This window comes from Strix uralensis, chromosome 1 (genome assembly GCF_047716275.1).
Source record: "Strix uralensis isolate ZFMK-TIS-50842 chromosome 1, bStrUra1, whole genome shotgun sequence".
Taxonomy (NCBI): Eukaryota; Metazoa; Chordata; class Aves; order Strigiformes; family Strigidae; genus Strix; species Strix uralensis.
The window spans coordinates 24266433-24294169 of NC_133972.1; the positions used below are offsets into that span (position 1 = coordinate 24266433).

A 27737-nucleotide genomic window follows, 5' to 3' on the forward strand; every position below is an offset into this window, starting at 1 on the left:
CTGCTGCAGGACCTGGGAGGTGTGAGTCTGCTTCAGACCAATGTGTATACTAAAAGCCAAAAGAGGGTAGGAGGCAGCCCAGACACCCTTGGTTGGGGATTGGCCCTGAGGAGAGGGAAAGTCTCTGTGAGTTGGCCAGCGAGAACTCACTTTTGTAGTTTTCCAAGGGATTTGCGGGCTTACATCCCCATCATTAAGTGGACAGACTATGGGCCCCGGGTGTGGACTGTGCACCTCAGACAAGAGACATCCATGCCTCCAATCTACAGCTTCTTCGAGAACTGCTTTCCCAATAATCTTTTTGTTCCAACTTGTCATGGATGCATCTTTTGTATGGCCCATGTGATGTTTGCAAAGTGCTTTGCTGTGGCGTGTGGATGAAAAGGAGCTATATAAATGCAAATTTAATGTATTCATTTATTCTATAGTGAAGGTTGTACTGAAGGCCAGGTAAATTACACCCACGGCATCTGCCAGTCAGCTCTTAATGTCACCCACTTCAGGAACAATAAGTTTCCATATAATTTGTTAAGCATGATCTTCTTTTGTTAGTCCTTGCAGAGTATTTTTAATCAAATTACACTTCTCCGGGTGTTTTCCATCCGGCTGGACCTGCTAGCTGCTGAATTCAAGGAGCCTGACTCATTACTACCTGCGTCATTTGCCTGACCTTGCCACAAGACCGCAGTGGCAGCATAACGAGGGAGGTCCATCCATCTAGCACAGCCCCGGCTTCTCCCTGCTCACTGCTGAGATCCTCAGGAGCTGAATCTTTGCCCTGAAACTTTAACAGGCTGCAACAAAAGCAAGTCCTTTATCACTTGCTCTGGCTTTACCTGGAGTTCCTTCATTATTTCTTTTACTCCCCTTGAAAGTACATGGCTGTCCCCGGCATTGCTCTCATTATCCCTCTGTGAACACTGGAAAAAGAATGTATTTACATTTCCTGACATGTTTAGTATTCCTGTCATTGCTGTCTCCCTGAGCCTGGCCTGACCTTTGAAATGACCTTTTGCAGAAACTCTATTCCAAACATTTTTTTCTTCTTTGCTGTTATTTCCTGTGCAATTTTGGCTTCATTTTTCCAGCTCTATTTTTGTTATTATTTTCTTCTTTGCTCTTTTTTGCTCTCCTATATAGATCCCTGGCTGTAGTGATGACCTGGTGGCCCTGTCAGATACTGCTTTCTGGCCTCAGTGCTCCCTGCTGCAAGCCTCATTGTGGTCTGTAATGCTGCTGGGTACTGAGTACAGGGAAATTAAGGTCAGCTACAAGTGAGGCTCAGTACACGGAAGGAAGTTTTGCTTGTGTAACTTGGGAGAGCCCAGCTATTCTGCTGCTGGGATGTAAGAGCAGCTGGCCTCATGCAGAGGTGATATGTCAAGAGAAAGACAAAGCTCACAACTGCCCGCATCCCTAGCACTGTTGTTTTGGCCTTGGGCTAAACCCAACTGTCAGATCTAAAGCTATGTGCACCTGTGGCCCGGATCAACGTCTCTTCAGCCTGACACACCTCTGCGTTTCTCTGTCCTGGGGCCCTCAGTGCTGCACAGGCTTCAGACCCTCAGGGAGTCTGTGAGATGCAGGGAAATAGTTTCATATAGGCAATCGCAAGACTGAATTTTCCCAGCTCAGATTACACAGGGAGACATGAAGCCTTGGAGAAACAAAAGGTGGCTTATAATACCCTGACCTGTGCAGTAGCTCCAGACTTAGCCCTGAAATTTGGAAAAGATCCTTTGTGCTGTTGTTTCCTCTGGTTCTGTTTTGAGGCTCACCTGTAAGGTGCTGCAGACTCACAAACCTTGTCAAGCAAGTTCTTGGGTTTGTCTGTAGAGTCAGTAAGTGGTGGAACCAGACCTTCAGCTGCTATAAAGCAGTAAAACTTCAGTGAAGGCAGTGGATTTGCACCAATTTACATCAGCATAGTTTAGAGTCCACAAGAAAAACCCAGTTTATTATATTCCTGAGAGTGGAAGATATGTTCTTCAGAAAGCAGATACAAAAGCTACTAGCTACATACTAGGACATCCTTATCACCACAGTTTTTCAGTCATCCATCCTCCTTTACCAGTGTAACAGTACTGATGTGGTTCAGAATGGTACCTATTAATTGTTTTCATTATCTCATATTCCCTTTTGTCTCCTTTTCCCTAGCAGGCATTATTTAACCAGCAGTGCTGCTGGAGAATGCTGGTACTCCAGTTTTGTACTATCAGTGAGTGAGTTCCTGGCTGATCAGAAAGAACAAATGCTGCTCTTGCAAAGGTCTCTCCAAATCCTTGGAAGAGGTACCCTCAATCTCTGAGAGCATCTTGGGGAAGCAACCCAAGAAAGACAGATGCAGAGCTGGGCAATGTAAGTTATAGCCTCACTATTGCAAGGAGGAATCCAGTTAAGGAGTTTGGCTAAAGCAATACAAGGATTACAGTGAACAAGAGTGATGAGAGCAGGAACAGTATAATTTCACCTGGGCAAGCTGAACAGCAAAGACTTCAGCAAAGGCTGATGCTCTTCCAGTCCTGAAAGCTGATACGATGATGACACACCTGAAGGGCCAAGCCATTTCTCTCCTGAAACCAAACAAAATGCTTTAGGCTTCTGCTTATTTTTGTAGACTTACAATTTTTTCTCTATTTTCAGGAACAGATGGAGTGCAACAATGCTAATAACAGTTCATACATCTGACTGCTGTTATGGGAAATAGATGGGGAGGAAGGGGGTTGAAGGACATGGGGAATTTGCCAGACATTTCCTTGGAAAGTGACATATAGCTCCAATAAATCCAACTGAGCTAATACATCCACCTAACTGTACGTGCCATCCTGCCCAAGCACTTCATCCTTAATTATGTGACTGTTTTTATCTTCAGATGGGAACCCAGTGCTTATCTCTCCCTCTGGATGAGGGAGGGAGGTTTGTGCTGACCATGTACCAATCTCCTCATGTGACTGCAACTCACAGATCAGACACTTCACACCAGCACAGCTCTGTGAGATTCCTTCAGCTTTCCACACCAACTCCAGCCTGGCATCACCCAGTCCCTCCAAAGACCCCCTTCCCCAGGACTCCCTGGGGATGAAACCCAGAGAAGGTGTCTGTTGGCATCTGCTCAAGCAGAGAGTGATGGGTGAGAAGGACCAGCCTTGGGACATACTTGTTTTGCACAGGTGTCAGAGTGGATTGGCCAGACAGAGGGGTGCTGGCAAACCAAGGAGCAGCTGACAGAGTCAAGTTGCACAGATCATTGCAAGTCTTGTACCTCAACAGAGTGAATCTTAGTTTCTTCATTTAGGTTAGCACAAGAAAGCAGGGGGACACAGTCATCCCTCCTAGCAACTGCCTCACCAGAGGAAAATACAGTAAAAATTGTTTAAGTTCTAGCTCTACTTTAGAGTATAGTTGCAATGGTTACTGCTTACCTATCTTGCTAGAGCTTTGTTGTGCCCTTCAACAAAAATAATATTCATTCAACCATCTGATTTCTCTTTGCAAGTTGGGAATATAAACTCACCAAGGACAACGGAATTTAGTAGATCTTTTCCTTGTTTCTGGCTCACATCGTTAAACTTGAGTGCAGCCCTTGTTGCCAGTTGAGTTCTGTCAGATGGGTTACATTTAGAAACTGAAGTTTCCAGGACTAAGCAGCAGCTGAAGGAGTGTGAATACTGAGATTTGGAATCAGACACTAAATCTTTAGGAAGACGTTTCCCTTAAAGATTGCCTATTTCTTTACTGGAGCTGTGTGAGAGGCTGCGAACTTGATGCTGTTTCCTGGAGGCCAGGCTGTCTGGCTGACCAAATCCCAGCAGAAATCGTATAGGCTTGTTAAAGCTCAGCTAGATGACTTACCAGACTTTTGTTGCCCATTACTTAGCTAGAAGAAGGAGTTGCATAGAGCCCAGCAGCACAGCTATGGAAAGCAGACCACCTGCTTGCTGAGTGTGCTCAGCAGTGCCTTAGTCTATTTATGTAATAAAAACACAAGAACCAGGGTGTGTACTTCCATCCCAAAACAGACTGTTGAAAGAGCACTAAGTATCCTAAAATAGATACAGCTTTGCTAATTCTGGATAATCTAGGTAGATTTTGGAAGACATTGTACTGTGAGTACCACACCTCTGTGGACAATTGAACATACCAGCAGTGAAATGCAGCCATTTATAGAGTTCTTCCAATATACCTGTGGCAAAAAGCTGTTGCATCTACAGCGTATTCATGTCAAGACCTCAACAAATCCTTCTCAGGGTCTGTGAGCAGTGTGACACTCAAGCAGTGCCAGTGCTGCAGTGTTCTCAGCTTTGCCTTCCTATTTAGTCTTTAGTGTCACCCAGCTGAAGCTGTAACTACATTTCTTTCCAACAGTGGCTTATACTTTCGATGCAAATGAAGCAAAAGGACAAGCAACAAGAATTGGACATTAGGAGAAAATTTTTCACAGAAAGAGTGGTCAGACAGTGGAACAGGCTGCCCGGGGAGGGGGTGGAGTCACCATCCCTGGATGTGTTTAAGGGTTGTTTAGATGAGATGTTGGGGGATATGGTGTAGGGGAGAACTTTGTAGAGTAGGGCTGATGGCTGGACTCGATGATCCCAAGGGTCTTTTCCAACCTGAATGATTCTATGAATTAGCACTTCCCAATTCTGGGGTCTGAAACAGGGGGGCAGAAAATGATCTAATGGGTCAGGCACCTGCTTTCTTGAGTCATTTTGCTTCTCTCAGAAGAAGCTGCAAACGTGCTACTTCAAACTCGGTTATCAGTGTGGGGAGGAGTGTTTGTGTGTTTTACAGCATAAAGAGCCTCCTTGCTTGGGCAGTTAGGAAAGGATTCCTATTGTCTTTCTCCAGACAAGAGCCACGGGGCTGAGAAGGGACTGAAATGCCCATGGTTCAAGAAAGGACAGGTGACAGATACATAGTTTGTTCTGGACTGCCTCCAGTAGCCTGATGTACATGTAGAGAACAGACAGCAAACATTTGCAATGCTTAAGGTATAATTTTCAGGCACTGCTTACTTCTCACACATCCCTATGTCCCACCCCTCTGACCTGGTAGTCTTTATCCCTGGCTGCAGGAGATGCTCGACCTGTGCTAGGGGTTGGCAAAAACTTCAGCTCCCAGAATCTGGTCAAGACTTTGTCTCAAGAAATACCCATGCATTCTAGATTTGATCAGAGTTTCTCAGCCTGCCCAGAAGCAGCAGGCCTATTCTGGCAAGCTATTATAAATCACCATTTTGGTCTCCACAGTGGATGCTCCATCCTTCCTCTACTGTTTCTATACAGAGCCAGGGACAGTTGTAGATAGTAGCTGGTCTGAATCACTGGAACCAAGACAACAGAAGAAACACAATCTGAATAGGCTTGATCTAATCAATTAATATAAATTAATTTAAGCAGATAATTAAAACAAGTAATGAGAGAGTAATAGGAACTGCAGAGAGAGTAATAGGAACTGCATTTCAGAATCCAGCTAGTGGTTTTGAAATGCTTTTCAAAGTCTGAATCACGCACAGAGTGCAGATACTAGAGATATTGTAGTTAGCAAGGGGACACTGACAGCTTGTCAGTGGGCAACTACTCAGAGGTGCCCACTGCATGCTCTGCATGCACCCTGCTGAGACCTGCCAGCCTCTCTCCTCAGTTCTGGGCAAGCTCAGACACATCTTCCTGCCCCAGCTGGGAGTCGTTCCTCTCCAGAGCATCTGCATCTCCGTGGAAACACATTGTCACATGCTGTCACCTCTGCATGCCTTCCCTTCCCAACATGCCACTGGAGTTAAGGCTTGAATGCTCCTCAGCATGTGGTCTTCTCAAGCAAATCTGCTGGCAAGCTCTGTAGGGAGGGGACAGACACATGAGGATGCTAAAGTGAAGAAGAAGGAGGAAACCATTTCTTGCACCACTGTCATTTCAACTTGGAAAACTTCTGAGTCTTTATTTCTGGGGAATGAATCCAATTAAACTGCAATCTGGCAAGCCTACGAGGCATCCCCTCCTTTCAATCGAAGTCCTTTTCTGAGTGACATTAGCTGAGTGGGGGAAGACTAAACAGACAGGAGCAGCAGCAAGTTGTTTCTACCTGAATAACTGCAGCATTTTGTATTCTGGTGCACTGTCATTGAGAGGCGATCATTATTTCAGAAGCAAATACACCAAAACTAGAGAAGACTCTGATTTCTACTTTTGCAATCAGATGTGGCAACACCTCTGAACCTTTTTTTCCCCTGATTACCTAAAGGACACTGTAGCAGAATTCAGAAAGATACAGTCAGTCTGCACCTTTTTGCTTGGAAAAGAAAAGCAGACATGGTTGATACTCCCAGTGTGATGTTCCTTAAGAGTACACCTCTCCAACGAACTAACATTCTCCCAAGCACTTCTGAGCACAGAAAAGACCCTGCTGATGAAAATAACTGTTTCTTGCTTGTATTGCTGCATAAAAAACACACCTGCAGAGCTGCCTGGGAAGCCAGAAAGGCTACTACAGGCTACCACTGTGATATACAGGCTACCCTGTATAGGTCCTTTTATTTCACCTACTGAACTCTGCACTGAGCCAAGTGACTTGAACCTTGTAAATGCCATTATTCATACCCATGCCAGTGCAGGGCTAGAGCCTGTCATCCAGTTTTTGATTTTCAAACCACCAGAGGCTGAGAATCAACCTCTTTCCTGGTCCTCATGGTTAAACATGCCAACCTGAAATGGCTGGAGTCTTGCCTAGCTGTAGGTTTTGCTGAAGATACAGGAAAGCTTTTGTTGCTTGGTATTTTCCCCAACATGAGGAATCAACAAGTCATCTTTAACCTTCCATCTTTGCTAAAATAACCTGTCTGAGCTATGTGTCTCAGTATATGAGATGCTTGAACACCTTCGTGGATCTTTTCTGCCCCTCTCGATTTTCTCCAGAGTTGTTTTCAAAATAAGACCAACAAAATGGTATGCAATACACAAAGGACAATCACTCAGTTATTCCCACCTTTCTATTTACATGCTTCAATCCTCCACTTACACCTTAAAAAATCGTGCTAGCAAAGGTTTTATCACATCACTACATTAAAAATGTTTGTTCAGTTGCTGGCTCAGTAGAAGCCCAGGAACCTTTCCAGGAGTGACATGATTCAGCATCCACCGACTGTAGCCCAGGAACTGGCCTCTGTCAGGTGTACCTTGCTTCCCACCACAACCCATTACAAATCGTTGTGCATCACGTTTTGTCAGCAAAGCAATTATACTCAATTTCAGACCGCTGATGGAAACACAGAGTGTTGTTGGCCTCTTACCAACACTTGCAAACCCCACTAGAAAAAAAAACAGTTGGATGACAATTCCCCACTGACAGGTAGTTTTTGAGCTGTCAGTTAGGCAGTCCGTAAGCCACTTAACAGGTGTTTTAGTGATACTGCAAACTGCTCATTTCTTTGTGCTGCTCAGTACCATCCCCTGTGATTTCTGTAGGATCTCAGGAAATCAATAATGTGGGGTCATCTCAGTGGGAATAGAAATCAGACTTGAGGTTTTGAGACAGGTGGTGGCAGGAGTGGGGGGAGGACTGCAAACTAATTTCTGGTTCAGCGTGGAAATAGCTACTTGTCCCCAGACACTGCCCACCCTACTCTCATATGGGGCTTCCTTTGCCAGTCCTGCCTCTGTCCAGCCATCTTCTCTGACAACCCGAAAATCCCATTCCCCCAGTGACCTGGCAGCTTGTACTTTCTTCCCCTCCCCAGACCAGTCTCAGAAAAAACTCTCATTTTGAGAGCTGCTAAACCCACAGACTGTGAAATGGCACTGAGAGTACGCTGCCAGCTCGGTCGCCACCGAACCATACCATGGCAGTGGCTAGCTTCCAGTAGCCTGATACAACCAATGTACAGGGTCTTGACATGTAATTTCAAGTGGTGAACAAAATTTCTCACCAAGGAAATGAGCTGAGTGAATACCGAACAGAGTTACCCACAGGTCAGTAGGCAAAGACACATGCGGTGCGAGTGTTTCTGAGTCAAACCATGCTTGTGATTAGTTATGATGTACACCCACATGCAGTGATCAAAGAGCTTATTCTCTGCATCTCTTGGCCTATCAAACCCACCAAGTACATCAAACTCAAACCTCATCTTCCAGAGCTCTGAGTTTAGCTCAATTCCTTCATTACCACCTCATTTTTTTGCCTTCTCTCTCTATTAATGAGAGCAGTCACATTTGTCTGATTCTCCATCCAGCACTTTGACTTTCTCTATTGCAAACATCTCTTTTCTGACTACTCCCAGCTTCATTCTTGTGCACTAAATGCTCTCACATGATAATAAGCCAGTGTTTCTCTGGGAGATGACTGGTGCATGTGGGCTTCCTTGTGCTGGTGTATCCCACTGGTTTGCTCTCTTGCCACTTCACTTCTCATTCATTTGTCCTAGACACCTGTCATAACTTGTTTTTTCACCTCTACACCCTTTGGAGATGGCTCTGCTGCCAAACAGGTACACTGCTGGTGATCCAGCCTCTGGGTAAAACCATAACACAAAGGTCATTTAATGAGAATAACATCTCAGAGAGCACTGTTTATCCATGGCACCTTTTCCCTAATTTCCCTTAATGAAGGAGTTGATATTTTGTTGACAATCATTTGCCAAAGAACATGAGCTTCACCCTCACACTGGTAAATCCTAAAACAAAGGAGTAATTCAAATGGCCTACAGCCAGCCTGCTGCCAGATCAAGGGCTTTATTCTGAATTGAGTTCAAATTCCTCATGGTGACAACACAATGAAACACATTCGGTTCATTAACATGAAAAGAATCATTCCTACTTCAGTATATCTTATTATCCCAGGAAGGGAATTCAGGCAGTCTGCTCTATTATGTTTGATAGCTGATATTAAACTCGTCAGGCCCAGTTGTAAACTCAGACACATTTAGTAATACTCAGATATTAAAGGAGGTCTGACATTGTGAAATCTCTTATTCATGTTTGCTTTTCCGGGTAGGATGAGGAAGATAGCCTTCTCTCCAGTGCTCCCCAGTGCCCTGGCTAAAATCAGATGTCTTAAGGGATGGGCCCTAACAACATCGGAAACATGAAGTCAGCTGTGTCAGGCCTATCTGAATTTACAAAGGCTGGCAAGTTTATGGTGTTATTGGTACTTAAAAAACTTAATTGCTGTTTTCTTTGAAAGAGAACTTAAAACATAGACAAACACCCACGGGAACAGTAGGACTCTCTTCTCTCTTCAGAAATGTATCTCTTTTTCAGAGCTTCCTACCTGCTGAGGAGATGTATTTGTCCTCATTTACCAGGGTGAGCTTGAGGTTTATAACTCTCTTCAAGGCATTCTGCCTCTTCCCCTCTTTATCCTCTGCTCATCTGGAGTTTCTGCAGCTCTCTCCATGCATCCCATTCCCAGAAACAGTTTTCTCGTACATCTTCATCCACATCGTTCTTGGAAACATAACCATCTACTGAGTCTGAGGGGGGCCTGCATGGCCCAAGTGAAATGAAATATTCCTTCCCATGTGACCAGCAGCAGTGACTGAGAAGTCACTACTCTGCCTGGACAGTCAGCAACTTCTGTGGTGCTTGTGCAGGGAAAGAAAATTAGAAAGTCACAATTTCATGACAAATTCATTTATTCTCTAAAAAAGAATAAATGTCTAAAGCTCACATCACCACCAAATGAGTTTTTGTCTTGCTTCCACAATGAACGTCGAGGCTAGTGGGTTTTAATGGCGGTTTAAAGGCTAAATCAGGGGGCAACAGCACACAGCATTTGAGCACATGGTGTACTGCTATCTGGGCTCCGTATCTGCAGGCTAGTCAATGCAAGTCCAGTTTCCACTGGGATCACACATCTACCCAGCAGGACTGCTGTACTGGTTCCCAAAACAGAAGCCAAGGTACAAGCAAATCCACTGCCGACACACAGAGCGTAATTGGAAACCCTCAGCCTAGCTGCTCGCTCATTAATCAAAACAGATTCATAATGTACCTGGCTCCTTCCGCCTGCTCCTAGTCTATAATTAGCAACTTGTGCGTAGGTAGTGGCACCAGCAAATTACTTCCAGTCGTCAGTAACAGTAACTTGTATCTGTAAGAAGGATATGACAAAGGCACAAGGAATAGGGATAAATGACTACAATAATGCAGAAAGCCGTTAACACTAAACAGCAACAATAACCATTCACATCTCAGTACTAGCTCTGCCTTACTTTATATGAATCTCCATTGCCTTGTTGGAAAAAAATTTTCACAGAAAGAGTGGTCAGGCAGTGGGACAGGCTGCCCGGGGAGGGGGTGGAGTCACCATCCCTGGATGTGTTTAAGGGTCGTTTAGATGAGATGTTGGGGGATATGGTGTAGGGGAGAACTTTGTAGAGTAGGGCTGATGGTTGGACTTGATGATCCCAAGGGTCTTTTCCAACCTGAATGATTCTGTGATTCTGTAATTATGGACAGATGTTAGCAGCTGGGGAAGGCAGGCACCACACAGCAGTCAAGCAGACTTCTTTTACACAAGTAGCACCAGCGTTAAGGTTTTACCCTCTGGGTCCTCAGAAGAAAGACTGAAAACTGCTGGGCTGGCCCTGAACCAGGGTGCCAGGATGCACAGACCCGCTCCAGCTGGCTTGGCAGTTGTTCACCCCATCCTTATCATCTGAACCAGGTGCTCAAGTCTCCTTGCTCTGCAATCCAATGAAATCACACCACCTGTGCCATTGGGATTGCATTTCCCTTGATCATCTCCTTTCACTAACTCTGCAAAGAGACCGCCCAGCAGAGGCAGCATCATGTTCTGCCTTAGGGGTGCTGCCAGTGGTAGCACTGCTCATGCGAGGTCCCACATTCATATCACCATAACACCTGCAGTTCTTACAGGTGGAGATGGGACCAAGACTCTTCTTTTGGCCTAAGATCTTGTTGTTACTCATCCCTACCAGGTCCTGCCACTATGGACCTGAGATGTGGTCCACGCGAGGACATTTATGGCTTTTCTAGTTAGTGACTGCACGGAGATTAATTTCTTCTGCTCTTGGGTAGCTTTAAATGAGTTGGTGCTCTACCATGGAGAAATGGAAATGTTCATAGGTGTGAGAATGCCACTCATTATAATTCATGGGAATTGTCATTAAATCAACACATCCTCAGGTTCTGCAAAATCCCTGATCTGTTGCTGGGGAAAAAAAAAAAAAAAAAGTAAAATCTGTCTATTCTTTTTGATTGCAAATGAATATATTGAAAGTGTGCCTCATTCTCTTTGAGAAATCAAAGCTTGTTTGATTGAAGCTCATTTTCACACAATCGGCTGATGCAGCTCACACTTCAGACATATTAAAATTCTTTTTACTTTTCTAGAAAAAAGACATAAATCCTGAAGAAAAGTGTCTTTCTCCAAAGTCATCTGTCCAGGCTTGTAGTCTGTTACATTTTTTGCTGCCAAACTTCAGATTAATAAGACAAAAAATTGTGCATTTTCTTAGATGACAATAACAAGATGACCTTTCTCCTGTGTCTTCTGACTATAAGTGCAGTAATAAAAAAGGTGTTTTGATGGCAAACAGTTAGATTCAGGTGCTGATAATACTAAAATACCGTGGATTTATTTTGTAAGAATAATGCCTAAATCGTGCTTCCCATTTTTCATATAACCTTCCAGATATTTCATTACATGGCGAGAATTCTGAAAACCTTTTCCTTCTTTTGGTAACAGAAAACCTAGTGCTTTTTCTGACTTTTCTTTCTGCTGTTTTGCTTTGCAGAGTCTCTTTAGCTGAAATGTTTTTTTTTGTCCTGCTGTTTAATGCTTGATGCCCGCCTTTCATCCCTAGGAAGAATTCTTGTTTGTATTTATTTCAAAAGTTCAGAAATAATTTAAAATGTAGGGAACACTTGGAAAGTGTAAAGGAAAAGTTCAGGTCATGAAAAAGGAAGAGAAAGCAAGAGGAGGGGATGTGACAGAAATATAGTTCAGGTGTCATTTAAGAGGGAGCTGTTAATAAATAAATAGGAAGTAAAACAATTGATCCAAAGTTTTTGAACAATTGTACCTATAAACTTTACACCTGTCAGAAGTTTGGAGGGAGAACTTTCTGAAATGTTACAGGGATGTGGATATTCAGTACACCAGATTTGCTCATGGGAAAGCTTCTTAGAGTCAAACAAATGCAGAGAGAAAGAGAGAAAAAAAGAGTTTGTTTTCTTTATGAAAACATTGGACCCCCAAACGTTTCATTACCAGAAACTCCAGCAGAGGAGAAGCTGAAAGAGAAGCTGCACCAGAGAGACTTGTCAGATTAGTGCCTAGTGACAAAATGTGTGACATGGAAAGAGAAAGAGAGAAACAAATGGGTATAGTCACAAATCAACACTTGCCAGAGTTTTCTGATGGTTCAGGTTAAACTACACCACAAATGTGCATCCTTCAGAGCTGAAAAGAGTGAAATTAAGAGTGCCTTAATTTCAGGCAGTGTGGGCTGTGTGTTCCCAAAAAAACACATTTTCTCCCATCTACCTGTATGGGGACTTATTTTGATTTATGGACAAGTGCTGCTTTAGATCATTTTCCAGCTTTAGGAAGGAACTAGTTACAGATGCATCTGTTCCCACCAATGCTGCTCACTTGGGAGTTCCTGCTGTCATACCATCAAATGTTACAGCTTATTAGAGTAGCAAGGGAAAAAAAAATCAGCATGCAATGCACGGCCCTGCAGCCCAGCCAGGTGAGACAGTCAAAGGGAGCTAACCCACCTGAGAAAGGTGGCCTGCTCTCCAGGACTTGGCTGCATTTTACATTTGGTCAAATTATGAACACACAAAACAAATGTAAAGAGGGAGATCAATCTCTGTTTATAGGACTCTTTAATCTATATAAATTTTAATTACATTTAATTTATCTTTTGATTATATAAATCTATATTAATTTAGTTCAACTGATTGGACCATCAGGCTGTGGCACTGTTGAGATTTCCTGTGGTTGGAGGTCTTCTCAGTCCTCTGAATCCCTGTTGCTTCGAAGTTGGGGCTTCAAGCTCTGAAGACCTACCTGTTTTATGAGCAAAAAGTCCCTGTGCTGTGTTTTGCTTGGTACTACAGACCAGTGTTCCCTCTTCCTTGACAACAGTGCAGCAGCGGGGCTAGCACCCAGAGCTAAGCACATGTTTAAATGCTTGATGGATTTAGGGCTCATTTTGCCTCCTTTCATTTGGGCCTTTCAGCTATACACTGCTCAAAGTAATGCATGTCCATTCAATATGGTGGAAAATAATCTAAGGAGACATCAGAAAGGGCACAACGTTAAAAAGTAACCTCTGAAAAGCCCGTCTGCACTGACCCAGTGATGTGGATTGGATTTTCCATACATTGGTAATTAACAAGTATTTCATTCAGTATAACTTTAATTACCTCACTGATATACAATAATCTATTTTTCTGCCACATCATGCTGAAAACAACTTCAATATTTAACAACTGTAAAAATGTACTTTTTCTCCAAAGAGGTAGCAGGCACACAGCAGTGTTGCTTTCTCTCATTACATTATTCTTGTGGTCTTTTCCACAAATGCCTGGGTGTCTCTTAGGTATTGCTTTTTAATCATCTACCCTCATTACATGTAGTGTTTGCTCCTTTTTCGTTTTATAGCACAAAGCCAGAAAGAAGGCAATTAAAATTCAATAATGGTGCAGTGCTTAGACACTCATTAAGTAGTCATTAGGTAGTCTGGAGACTCATTGTCTTCATGAGAGTTCGTTTCCTCCTTCTCTGTGAATCTCCTCACCACAGTATTAGCTCGAAACAGCAAACGCGATGTGAATGTAAATCCAGAGGGTTCATGAGCCTCCTGGTCCAGGCATAAGTGCTCCATGGCCTCCTGGACACCCACCACCTCGGATGCAGCAAACCCCTGGGGCTGTCCCAGCAGCACCAGGGAGATGCCCAGGCCTGGGCTGCCCTGGCTGCCCCCGGTTCTGCCGTGTTCCCTAGCTGGGACTGATGCACCCTGGCAGAGATTCCTGTCCTCCTCAGGTGATATAAGGACCACTTCAATGCCCTTGTTTAGGCTGGCTTGAATAGCACCCCCTCCCAGCAACACGGCCCCCACTTGCTAAAACAGCTTGCAGAAGGACGCGCTTCTCAGCATGAATAATTGACAAAATCAGGGCTCTAGGGAGTCAGGAGCATCCACTGCCAGCATCAGGAGCCAAGCTCCTGCTAAAAGAGCATTCAAAACAAGCAAGCTTCATTTTGAGGTGGGAAAAAACTCACCGGCAGAGATAGGATGGCAAGAATATGGCACTGACTGTCAGATGCATAAAAGCATCAATAAAATAATGCTCACACTCAAAATTGTCTTACAAAACAAGAGAAGCAACCTCTCTCAATTATAAGGATTGCCTCTGGACAATAAATAACAGCATCTGTTCTCCAAACTCAGAGCATCTTGGGTTTGCTCTGCTTTCTGCCCCTGAGGAGGCGGGGAGGAGAGGGGGCAAAACAACTGAGAGATAGTTCAAGCTAGGAAAGGTCCACAGCAGTTCTAAGGAGCATTTCACTGGAGCTCACTGAGTCCAGAAGGAGCAAACTTCAATGCATTATTTAAGACTACCCTCACACCCTTGACCCTTTATAGATACAGATCAATATAGCGGCCTCTGCCAGAAAAAGGAGGCTTCAATATGAACAAAACTAAAATAGAATTAATATTAGAGATGCTGAGGGGAAATAGTACAGCCCAAGGGAATATCCGCATGCCATGGTACAATAAGGCAGTCCCTGAGGGGTCAGCAGATAGCAATGGAAGGAGCAGAGCAGTTCATAGATTCTCAGCTTGTTCGTAGCAGTCGGTCATCTCTGGGGCATAAAGCTCTGGCACAGAATCACCTCACTGACAATTCATCACCTGCACACTTGCTTGCACAGCCACAGACTCATATTTCATGAAATAATGGGTTTCTGTGTTAAAGCTCATTTCACTTCTCACTAAACATTGCATTGTTCTTTATGCCTTGCCTTCCTCCAGTACCTACAACTGCCACTGACTGCCTGGCACGGTGTCAGGCGAGGAGCAAGAGGAGCACTCCACTTTGTAGGCTGCCTGTTGCAATTTGCTACACATGCTCAGGCTACTTCTCTGAGACAGCTTTCACTCATCTCCCTACCTGGTACTTCAGCGGGGAGGTCTCAGAGGTCAGGATTGCCTTGGGGCTGTTTATAGAGCGCCTGGTGCTGATCATGACTTCTGGGTTTTTTCCCCTCAAGATACATACAGCTGTGGATTTACCCACTTGTAGGAATTTTTCTGAGTGGTTGGCATACATTTTTTTTTATCAAGAGGGAAAAGTATTCTTGAAGGTTTGGTGATGTGCTGTGCATCAGGATATATAAATACCTATATGTGTATACGTGTGTGTGTGTATGCATGTGTAGATGTACAGATAGGTGGATAGACAATTCATGATAGATTCACAATTCATTTCTCTATATAGATCCATATAAAGAGGTATAACCATCTCAGGCTCCCTAAGACAGACTGCAGACTCTAAATGCGAAAATATATTAATACACATGACAGTTAATTAGTAGAAAGGAGTAACCTTCTCCCCTTCCATTTGCCATTTTTCTTTGGAAATATTATTTCTTGTTGTTTGCACACCACTGCTTTTGTACTTTAATAACAGCCATGTATTAATGAAGATGACAACACCAAGCCCATTTTATCTGTGGGATGATAGTCGCAGTGTGTGCATTCCTGGCCCGTTGCAAAACACTGGGAATCCCTGGCCAGATGTCATCAAGTGGAATGGATAAATATTCACCCAGGAGGTGTACTTTTAAACCAGCTGACTAAAGGTCTGTTTTCCTCAACTGATTTTTCTGCTGGGAAGTTTATTCCCATGACCTGGTTTCTGCTCCCTGACCTGCTGGAGTAGTGACCAACTACACAGTGTGGGAATACTGAAAATCAGGTGGCTGTAGCTAACCATTTCTGAACTCAAGACTGAAATCTGTCTGCAGAGCTAACATGGAAAATTATCTGTAAATACTAATTATCTTTGCAGCCATGATAGACATATTACAATACAGATACAAGAAAACTGGACCCATAGTTACATGAAAGCAGAAGCATTTGCAGGTCTTCTCTTGCTCTGACCACTGGACTTGAGTTCAAGGTTTCCTGCTAGGATTTCACTCCTAGTCTCATTCCAGATATTTCATGACTTTCAGAAAACCGTTCACTCTCCCTTGATTCCCCCAACCATAAAAATGTGACAAAAATAGCTACGACTGGGTGTGAAAATTATGTATATGAGAAGGTGTAACAGGGAGGAACCTATAACCATTTTCTTCCTATTCCATCCCTTCCCCACCCCCTGTCCCTGACAAGTCTGTACATAAATGCATTTACCTTTGCTGTTCCCAGCTCTTCTTATGTACATATACCCAGCACATCTGGGTAGAGTTATCATCAAGGCAGCCATATTCCTGAGCAGTAACGATCATCAGCCAAATCAGCAGCTGGGGACTGTATTTTCATGAGACTTCCACTTACTACCAGTAATCATACGCAGAAAACTTTCTGCTGGACCTCTCTCCTGAAAAACAGTTTTCAGAGGAGACAGACTAAAGGGTTTTCAGGTTATGATGTGTTGTGAACACATATTACAAACAAAATATGAAATCAAGCATGCCTACATACCTATTGTTCCTATCTCCAAACGAATCTCCTGTTTGAGCCTTTCTTCTCTTGCCCAGTAAATTCCTTCATATAAGACTGGTTGCACCTATAGTGCACTGAAAGGTCAGTCTTAGAGTTATCTGTAAGCCTACTTTGCTGCCTCATACCTTTTTTCCACCTGTGTATCTGCTCGATGTTCCATCACCCCAGTTACGTGTGGACTTGGCGAGCCAGCAGTGGTTGGGGTGAACTCTGGCCATGTCAGCTGCAGGTTTGTGGTTTGACCCTGAGGGCATCACAAGGCAGCACTCACAGAGCCAGGTCCTATAGGAAGGATGGTCCTTTCCTGCAGGCAAGATTTTCAGACACTGAAAACATGCAATTCATTTTATAGGGAGGACACTCTGATGCCTTCTAGGGATTATCTGGCAGGCCAATCACCTCTAAGAAAGGTGTTTGCCTGTGACAAATATAATTGGTCTGCCTCCTAATCCAGCTGTGCACAAGATGTTGACAGTTCTTATCAAAAAACCCAAATGTTTTTTTTTTCCCCTTTATAGTTCAAGCACCTTTTAACCAGGTTCAAGGCCCCACAGCATTAAATAATTACCTCACTTCCTTTGTTTGTAATATCGCTGCATCAAGTAATAAAGCTTGCAGCATTTTTACAAGAGTCAATAAAAAAGCAGCAAGATTGCCTGATGCTTGTGAAGCTTTTGGTACAAAAATGTAGATCAAATGGGACCTTTCACGAAGCCCTATCCACAGCAATCTAATGTCTTTACATTTATTTCCTCATATTTACTTCCAGCAGGTCTGTTGCTTTTTTATTATAAGATCCATTATACTAACATACCTCCTACTTCCTTTTAAATTTCTATTAATGACCACCAGGATGGGATTTTGCTTGAAATGAACTTGCTTGTATTTCATCTATGTTTTCACATATGAAATGCATTTCATATGTAAAAGACAGGGACTTAGTCTTTTCTTCATCTTAAGCTCTTTCTCCCATGCAATCAGAATAAAACTGAAAACTAAAATGTATTTTATACAAGATTTGATCTTTTAAGAAGAGATTCCTGTTTTCTTTTATGGCTAGTCATTGCATTTATCTAGTAGATAATGTAATTAATTTGATCTGTTTCTCTCCTTCCATCAAGGCTTTATTAGGTTAGAAAAGGACTCTGCACTTCTCTCTTTGTAGATTGTCTTCTTCATGGAAGAGTAAGGTCTGTTAAAAGCCTGACTGGGCTTGACCATTGCTTTATGATTAATGACCACTCTTGCTTTCTTGAGGCTTTTTGCATTTCTAAGGACCTACTGATCTCTAAGGATTCAGTACCATACCTTTTTGTCCATTCAAAGTTGACTACTCTCTTTTTATATTAAACTTGATTACAGAAAAATAATTAATCTGATAACCATATATAGAGATTATCAGCATGGCATCTCAATAAATGCTGTTACCTTTAATGCTGATACCACTGTACCAAATGCAGCTTCCCTAAGCTCAGCAGAGACAGTCTATCTGCCACTATGGCACCAGCCTCTCTACCCCAGGGTAAGATGTTCTCTGTCACAATTTTTGATTCATGTGTCTACATACATTTTTATAAAAACTTAATTGATCTATTTAGTCTAAAATATTCAGGATCAGTGGATTTTTAGCCAGTGGTGACCTCAAGAGAAAATTTGATAGGAGACGTGTTTGTGTTTGTGCACACATCTATAACGCAATAAAGGTTTATGATAACAGTATCACACAAAACAAGAGCAGTGTATGATATACATTATCAAGATAATACTAACATGATGAGAATATTTAGTTGTTATACGTTGGAAAACAGAAAAATATGGCAACTGTCTGAAAAAAATATTGTAACTTTTTTCTGTATACCACATGCCCATCTTTACAAGCCTGATGACAGCACACAAAATCCCCACTGAAGGCTATTTATGTTGCAGCTGCATAAGTGCAGGAGAATACTCTGAGGCCTTTAAACACAAGTAAAACCAACCCAAAAGCCAGCTACGGAACTCCTGATGCATATCCTCCCGTGGGGTATGGAAAACAGAGTGACAGAAGACAAATTCATGGGGTTTTATCAAGTTCTGGTGGGGATAGACCTCATCATCTCTAAAATAGGAGCCAGTCCTGGTCTAGATAATGCAATTTCAAACCCAGCAATTTGATGAGAATTTTGGAAGGGGTGAAATCTGAAAAAGGTAGGGTTTTATTGGAAAATGTGAGTAGAGACAAAGGCCTATAATGCAACCTTAACACCTTTCTGAAGTGACCCTCAAAAGAAAGTGATGTAAGAATTTCTGTTAAATACATGGGATTTATCTCTGCTCTTACTACAGTTCAATGACAAAAAGTTTCCTGCTGAGTTTAATATGTATTGCCTAATTGTGGTATGATTGATAGAAAATACAAAAACAAAGCATAGCTTAAAGCATATACACAGTAAAGTGGTAACCTCCAGATCCTCACATGACTTGAAGGTCATATCCTGCAGAGAGAAGAAAACAACTGAAGTAACTATAAAAGGCGTTGTGATTTCTTCTTCCTGGTGCAACAAGCAAAAGTACTGCTCTTCAGGGAGCAACCATTTCACTGAGGGTAATTTGCATGGCTAAACCATGTTTTCCAGGCTTTAAGGATTGCTCTTTAATGATCTCCCTAGTGCTTGACTGCCTCAGAGAGCCTGACCCATTCCTATGCAGCATTTTTTTGTTGCATGCTGCACGAAAACGTCTGATAGGTGTTCATCATTAATAAAAAGGAATTGACTGCTTCCAGAGGTTCTTTTTGAAGTTTTTGTGATAAATCACTTTGAATCACAGCCAGAGGTAAGTGCAGTAGTCAAGATTATCTCCCTCTGACATTATTCTCAGCATGTGTTAGTTACTGTTTGCTTTGTGAACTTTTTAGTCCCTGGAATATCCAAGCACTCTTCCTATATCTTGGACTTTGGCACTTCTGTTTTTAAATGGTCTTAAATCAAGTCATGTGCAAAAAAAATGGAACACAGACACAACGTTGAGAAAGATGGGGAGTGTAAGTACAAAAAGACATAATAGCAAAGAGACTGAAACCTGACTGAGAATCTGTGCTTCAAACTGTCTCTCCACCTATGGGATCTGAACCACCACATAGTAGAAAAAAAAATGTTTCCCTACCTCAGTGAACATCACAGTGGATTTTAGCTTCTGGTTTGTAACACTGTGTATTTCAAGCAAAGCTGAAATCAGACATGCCAGAATATCCTATTACTTCTGTAGCTGAGCATGTCCTTTGTTTCCACAGTTTGTGTTGCTGCTGAGATAGATTAACATGACTCTACTTACCTTTCCCTTTGAGTCTCTTAAAGCACGTCACAAAAATGGATCAGTAGCACCACTTAATTTACTATCAATACCACTATCCTTAGCTGTAAATAACCCATCTCAGGTCAAATAGCAATGTTTTTTTATATTTGTATTACAAATTTATTTTAACTTATTTAATTCAGTCTCTGAGTCCTTTAAGAGTTGTAGCACAAAACCAGGAAACTTAAGGGTTATGATAATGGCTCAATGCCTAAAATTAACTTGGTCCACGATTTATTTGAATGCCTTTACAGATTGTATCACTTTGTTATCCTTTAGTGTTTTACCCAGATGGATGAAGGACTCAGAATGCAGAATAAAGAAGGAAGAGGTAGAAGGGAAACATCGAGTATATAATCAGAGCATGATGTACAGTTGAAACCAGCAAAAGTGTGACGCATATGAAGAAGGGAACATAAACACTAACAAAAAAACATTGACAGTAACCATGTGCAAACCAAAAAAAAAAAAAAATCAGTTTGTTATTTCATCTGTGTACAATGTATTTGACCCAAAACTCTCGGAAGTTGCAGTAAGGATTCCTATCTAACACAGTGAGCTACAGCTCAGGCCTCACGTCTCTGTCTCTATACACGTACATACATACAGTGTACGGCCAGACATCTTTCTGCCTCTATGGATATACACACCTATCTCTGTGTATTTGAGCACACACATGTATATATATATATATATGTATACACATATGCAGGTATTTTCACAGTTCCTTTGAAAGTCACACAGATTAAATGTGATCCTTTTGAACAAAGAATAATGACAAGACAATTAGAGGCTGAGTAGCTGTATATATACATATGTGTTCAAGGATAAACCAGTACAAAAAATATGGGCTTAAATGTCATGGGTACCAGTTAGCACAGGAATCAACAGCAGCTGGAGTCTAATCCTGTACCATTTCCATCGGAGGCAGCTTTGCCAGTGATGCTCTGTGTGCAGGACTGACACCTGGCCAAGACCCAGAAGAACACCTTTCTTTATGCCTTAAGCGGTGAAAAAAGGAAACTCTGGTTTACCCACATGCTTATGTACTATGCTACCTTCATCAGTACCTCCTGTACTTGCTTGCTGGCCTGAAGAAGGCAGCACAGCATCTTCACACCTCCTTGCCATTTCCAGCGCTGTTATTGACACGCATTTTACAGCTGAAGACATGATTCTGAAGCCTGTAGCTGCTCCTCAAAGTAGAGAAGCTGATCCACTTCAAAGCAGTCGCTTGCTCTAGAAACTAGTTTCTCCAGATGTCTCCTGATCTCCTCCTCACTGGCATTCTGCTGTCTCGCTTGCTTGAGATAGCTGTACACGGCCTCAAATACCTCCACTCCCAGCTTCCCAATGGCAGATCTGGGCATAAATATTACATAAAGGTCAAGTAAAGAAGTTAATTCACATTACATATATTAATATAAGCAATAACTAGTACTGATTTTTTCTAAATGTTGTAGCTACCTTTGATTAAAATGATATAATGATACACCTTATTTGTCTGATGGTACAAGAAACTAAAATTTCCTGAGGAATTTCTCTATGATTGTTTGCTATACAAAGAGTCCAGGAGTCATAGGAAGCATGGCCATTGTTGTTACAAACCAAGATTCCTTTTCATGCTGAATCTGACATATCATTTTATCTACAGCAAGCCCTGTATACACACATGTATTATTGCCTCTGGATTTCATCAAAACCAAAAGGACCAAACCCAGCCAGCCATACACCAGTGGCATTTTATCTGAACAAACACATTTCAGGATTCATTGCTTTATTTTAGCTTCTATCAAATAACAAGGAAACCATTGTACAAGCTCAGCATGAACTAACTGACAGTTTTTTCTTTTCCTACAGCACTCTCTTTTTATCAGAAGACAGATCTTTAATTCAGTGACAAAGAATACACTCACAGGACCTTAATGTTGATTTATAAAGATCCATTTGCAAACTGCAAGACAATGAACAGCACTTCTTTTTCTAAAAGCAAACATCTTTAAATTCATGTATCACAAGCCACAGGTAACAAATTTTTCCACTCAGTGATGGGTTCATAGTATTTTATGAAAATATTGGAGTAGTTTTCCTTCAGCATATCAGAAACTATCTGCACACATTTGCCACAGGATTTGTGTTGTTTTCTTCCACTAAACTTTTCTATGTTAGAGCAGTTGAGAATTAATTGTCTTTTAGTGTCAGACTTGCACATTTTAGGGGTGATGATGCCCTTCACTTAGAAAGTGAGCTGGACTAATTGGGATCACCTTACAGGAACATCTGCAATTTGCATTTAAAAATGTCTTATTTTGGTTAGGTAAAGTTACAGTAAGCAGCTTTTGCTCACACTAGCATTTTGCTAGGATTTCAAGAGTATTTAGGTGGGTCAAACATTCCCTTTTCAGGAAATCCATCATGGCATGAAAAACTCTTCAACAAAGCTTCTCAGCGTATCTGAACAAGGTTTCTCTGACAAATTTTTCTTCCATACTAAAATAAACTAATGGTATCTGAGATTCCAATGCTCTCACATTATGTGCTCAAGCATTACACATATTGTGTCTTTAGCATGTTAAAACATTTGATACCTTAAAACTTTGCTTGGTGGTAAAACTTTTAGTCAAAAAGGAGGTCTAGGAAATGAACTGTATAATATCCCAAAATTTCAGCCTGAATATCTGTGCTCATGCTCCCTTTTCACTGAGTCTCTGTCACACACTGATTTCTACAAATTTAGACTATGGAAAACTGAAAGGATTGCCCCCAGAGTTGTCCCACAATGGGAACTGCCTCATTTATCACCACAGCAGTGAGCTGCCTATTATTTATAAAGGACTAGCATGCCTTTACAGTATTTACTGTCTATACTGTCTCTGATGGGGTCTTTGAGCTGCTCCCCACTTCTGCACACAGCTACACGTCTGACACCAGGGCAAGGCCAACTGTTCTAACCCGAATACTATAAGTCACCTAAAGGGTAGCTGCTTTTCATCTGGGGTCATCCTGTTAATACCGAGGAATAACATCATTATAGTGAGACTGCAGCCAGTAAAATTTCCACATCATGTAAATTTCTCCATTCTTAGAAAAACGTTGCGAAGAATTTTACTTTATTGTTTCTCAGACCTCATCCAACATGAAAGCATGGTTCCCTCAGTAATACAGAACCATTTTATTAGCATAGAAGAGACTTCTGAAAAATCCTGTTGTTATATATAGTACAACTTACTGCTGGTAAAAATGGACAATAGATCTAATATGCTATTTTTGCCTGAAGGATATCCTAGATGACTGCTCTGATCTCACAAGGAGGAAACACTTCTCACATCCTGCATGCTCTCTGCTTTGCCGCAGCTCAGCCATGCCCAGCTGTGATCCCCCCTTCGGCTACACATTACCCCTCTTGCTGGCTCCTGACACAGGGGTGGATCGGGAACTCAGAGTAGAGAAAGCCAAGACCCAACATCAGAAGCCGCAGGGTCAAGCTGGAATCTCTGCAGGTCCAGTCATGACTCAGTCTTGCTTCCTGTAACCTGAAACTGCCCCTTTTTTCTTGCTACCAACAGTACTGTTTAGAGGAAAACTAAAACTGTTGGAAATGATTAATTCTCAGACACTGGAAACCTAGGGACTGGATTACCACAGAAAGCTAAATAGGGATTTGTCTGGCAAATAACACACATTTCTTCACAAAACTTAATCAGAAATACACAGTATTTCTCTCAAATGGTTAAAAATCAATACATAAGAAGCTATTTTGAAATTACTGCTACTTCATCAATGCCTTTACTGACTCCTCTCTCCCTCTTAGACAAGTATGTTTAATTTTTTGGCAGTCCTGTCTATCTAAAGATGAAAAATTAAGCAAACGCATACCTCAGGAGTACTGCTTCTGCTAATAAATGTGACCTGTAGACTTGAATCTTTTCAGTTAAGATTGGCAGAGCATGCAAATCAGCTAATCTGTATAATAGCTGATACAATAGAATTAGGGGAAAAATGTTCATAGGTTGAAAATTAAGGGGTAGGTAACAAAAATTATAACCTGCTTTTACAAAACAAGACATCAGGCTCTGTTTGGACTTGAGAGCTGCATTAATGTGAGTCTGCTACCACACCATGCATTTTCTGTCACAGAGGCAGAAGTGTGGGATCTAAGACAGTAAACGTCAAATGGGTGTTACTGAGTGAACCTATCATCTTGATGGAGGGAGAGGGGAAGTGGCTTCCTGGAAAGCAAGTTTTGCACATTATGGCCCCGATCCTGTGCTAGGGGATATTTTTCCATCCCTGTGAAGTCCTACAAAGGCACAGTTATGGATTTTACACTACCCTTCTGTTTATAGTTACTTCTATTTCACATGAAATATGGGACACCTGCATTATTGTTTTGAAATGGTTAAAATCCTTAACACCAAATATGCCGTGAGAACAATTACAGAGCTTTCATTTACATTCCCATTTGGCCATGTTTTCTGATTTACTGGAATTTACTCTCCTTGTGCCATCTTATTGCTCGCTCACCTACAAACTCACTATTTTCCACCAGAAATGAGACATCATCTCTTTTTCAGCCAAGACTACACAAGCAAAGGGGATACCTGACATCTGGGATTTCATTACTGTGACAAACTTTGTGGGCCAGAACCCGATCCCACACTGCCCTAAATTGTTTTTCACTATGCTGAAATCAAAGGAGTTACATCAGGCTCTACCAGCCGAGGTCTGACCCAGGATGATATACCCTAATGTGCTTAAGTGTCGTATCTCAGATTGTTCTTTCTCTTGTTTCACTGTGATACAGAGGCTTAGATATATGAAGGGATTCATTGCTGGCATTTGAGCACAGTGTTTCCTAACTTTGCATCATCTTGTTCATGCAATGAAATTCACAGCTCTGTGGTTGAGCCCTATGTTCCCTGTACAACACAGGCACTCCAGAAAGGCACTGACCCAAAACAACTGCCCACCACAACTGAAGAAAGGCTGATGCCTGTCTGGCTTCAGTAAAGTTGGGAATAACCTCTGCCCACCCAGGACTCGCTGCAATTCAACATCACCACATAGGTACCCAATTCTCCCTATTTATCTCAGGGCCTGTGGTTAGAGCATTCACCAAGAGAGCTGGAAACCTGGGGGAAGAACAAGATTCAAACCCACACCTCCCAGAGCAGTATCATAATCACCAGTCAGACTGGGGGACAAAGGACTCTTTCACATTCATTCCGATTTGCATGAAAGCAGATGTATTAGGGTTGACATGGCGCTGAGGGATCTGGTGTAGTTGGAAACTGCCAATGCTACGTTAACAGTTGGGCTAGATGATCTTCAAGGTCCTTTCCAACCCAGATGATTCTGTGATTCTGTGATTCTGTATTGGGACAGAAGGGAATAAGCAATGGTGGAGGATAACTCTGGATAGATTGAAGACTAAGGACAACACTGTAGGTTTGTGCAAACTTTATTTGCATGAAATAGTCCCTGGATAAAATCGTATGAGTAGTCCTTGGAGTCCTTCAGTCCCTGGGACTGAAATCCAGGTTACCATGTGTGAGTGCATGCCCAGAGAGCGTGCTTTCTCACTGTGAACTGCAAGAGATTTGACAGTGAGCCCAACTTCCCTCACTCCTGGCTGCAGAGAGCGGTCCCAGTGCTACATGCAGAGAAGGCAGAAGGCTAGGGACTGCACCAGGCTGCAACCACCAACCTATTGGCTGGACAACAGCTGTTACCAGTCCCCACACTGTCATCCATGGAAGCTGTGGTCTGAAATAAAATGCCTCTTGCCTCCAGCTTTTGTGCAGCACACAATCCCCACCTAGAGAAAATTAACTGGAACAAGCCCCAGAGGCCATAGAGGCAGACAGATATCTGATTTGTGGATAATGATGGGGTTTGGGCACGAGATAGGGACCTAGTTCTATCAAGGGTAAGGCATTTCTGAGCACGTGAGAAGCAATGTGAATATCAGCAAAATCATAGGCACTTATGATTAGGCCGCTTTGACTCACTGCCAACGTTAGAGGGGAGCTAAATAGGAGCCTTGAAAACTGCAATTTTATACTCAGGGTGTCTAAAAATGTTCCAAGTCATTTAGTGGATCTGGGCCCAAATGAATTTATCAGGCTATCTGGTGATTTGCAGTTGATTTCCTATGCATCAGTGCAAAATTACTAAAATTTGACAATATAATAATGTTGTGTTCTCAACTGGCTGAGGAAGTTGTAAATCTTTCCCTGGGTGAACAAAGAATTTTCTATTATCCCACGGGTCTTTATTTTGACTATTCTGCTACTAGCTATGTATTAACATTTCCTTTGTGGTCTGGAGATCAATTACAATACACCTACCTTTATGTAACACTGACAAAAGCCACTAAACAAGATTAATGCTTAAGTTTGCGCTCCTCCGTGGGCGTTAGCAGCTAGGTTAATATCTCTCAACAGCTTGTCATTGCCTATCTTGAAGGATAACTATGACACAAATCAGCAGCTAGGGGTGTTTTCAGCTTCTCACTTTCAAATGTCATTCAGCATGATAGCGACTATCATTTAAAATCATTCTGCTCTCCTTCATCCACCCCCAAAGGGAAGCAGCACTTTTTGCTCGCAAGCACCGAGTTTTCACTAGTGCCTCCAGGGAGCTGCGGTGTGGGCCATGCTCAGGAGCAAGGAGAGGCTGTGCAGCCACCAAGTCACCACACTCTGCACAAGTCACTACTGAGCACACCAGAATAACACCATGAAAGTCCCTCTGGATCAGGCATCAGCAATGACATCTCACCTCTGCCATAGCAGGCAACAAACACACAGCTCCTAAGACAACCACAAAAAATTCAGTTATTTCAAAATACTAATGTTACCTACAGCTACCTCAATGTAAACCTTAAAAAAGAAGGTTTCTGGACATGGAATATCCATTCCAGTGGGCATTTATTTATCCTTTTGGATGCAGCCAGGCCACCAGCATCCTACACCAACAAGCATATTGTAAAGGAGGAGGCAAATCTGTCATGATTAGGGCTCATGGGACATGAAAGCAAGTGCAGGGATCTTTGAAAGAAAAATTTCAGCAGATGTCACTAAATTCTGTTCTCCCTAATTCAAGGGTATCCCCATGGAGTCCAGCAGTATTACTTAGGATTCCTATTAATTCATCCAACTCTGATTTGTCCCTGAACATGTTATTTCTAAGCCTTAATTTATTAACTTTATATTTCTCTTTAAAACAGAGTACAATCATGTCACTTTGCAGCTAACCAGTAGTAACATGAATCTTGGTGAAAAAGCTTGTTACATTTATCTGACGAAATGACTCTGCAAAAGAATCAGGAAATTACATATCTTTGATCTCATACAAAATATTGTTTTCTAACTGTACCAGAAAATCTTAGGATATCTGCTACAGCATCTCATGGTTCAGTAAACAAACAAGTTTATCTCAGTTACAACACAAAAGGTCCCTTTCCTCTCAAGTTATCTTCCCGTCATTTAGTATGTTGGCATTACTGACTATGAATGATTAAAATTTCTCTGAAACCTGAAAGAAACTGCTCTGGGTTCAAAACTGCATTTGCAGCAAAGCTTTCTGTTGCTCTATAAAACCCCTTTGAGATCTGTTAGAAGAAGCGTATTATAAGTTCCATGATTTATTTTTTAGGAACTTATTTCTAAAGGCAGGGCAATACCTTTCTAGT

At 42.1% G+C, this 27737-nt stretch overlaps 1 protein-coding gene across 2 annotated transcripts in view; it reads right to left on the reverse strand.

The window, feature by feature from the left end:
* Nucleotides 1-27737, reverse strand: part of NEK11 (NIMA related kinase 11) — a 123303-nt gene that overhangs the window by 10198 nt on the left and 85368 nt on the right. The window contains exon 17 of one of the 2 annotated variants that reach the window (XM_074860117.1): nucleotides 2471-2573. In XM_074860117.1, the coding sequence (XP_074716218.1) occupies nucleotides 2471-2573 (103 nt within the window). Of the gene's footprint in view, nucleotides 1-2470; nucleotides 2574-20255; nucleotides 21404-27737 lie in introns of those variants that run through there. The other variant, XM_074860127.1, reaches the window with a different exon arrangement.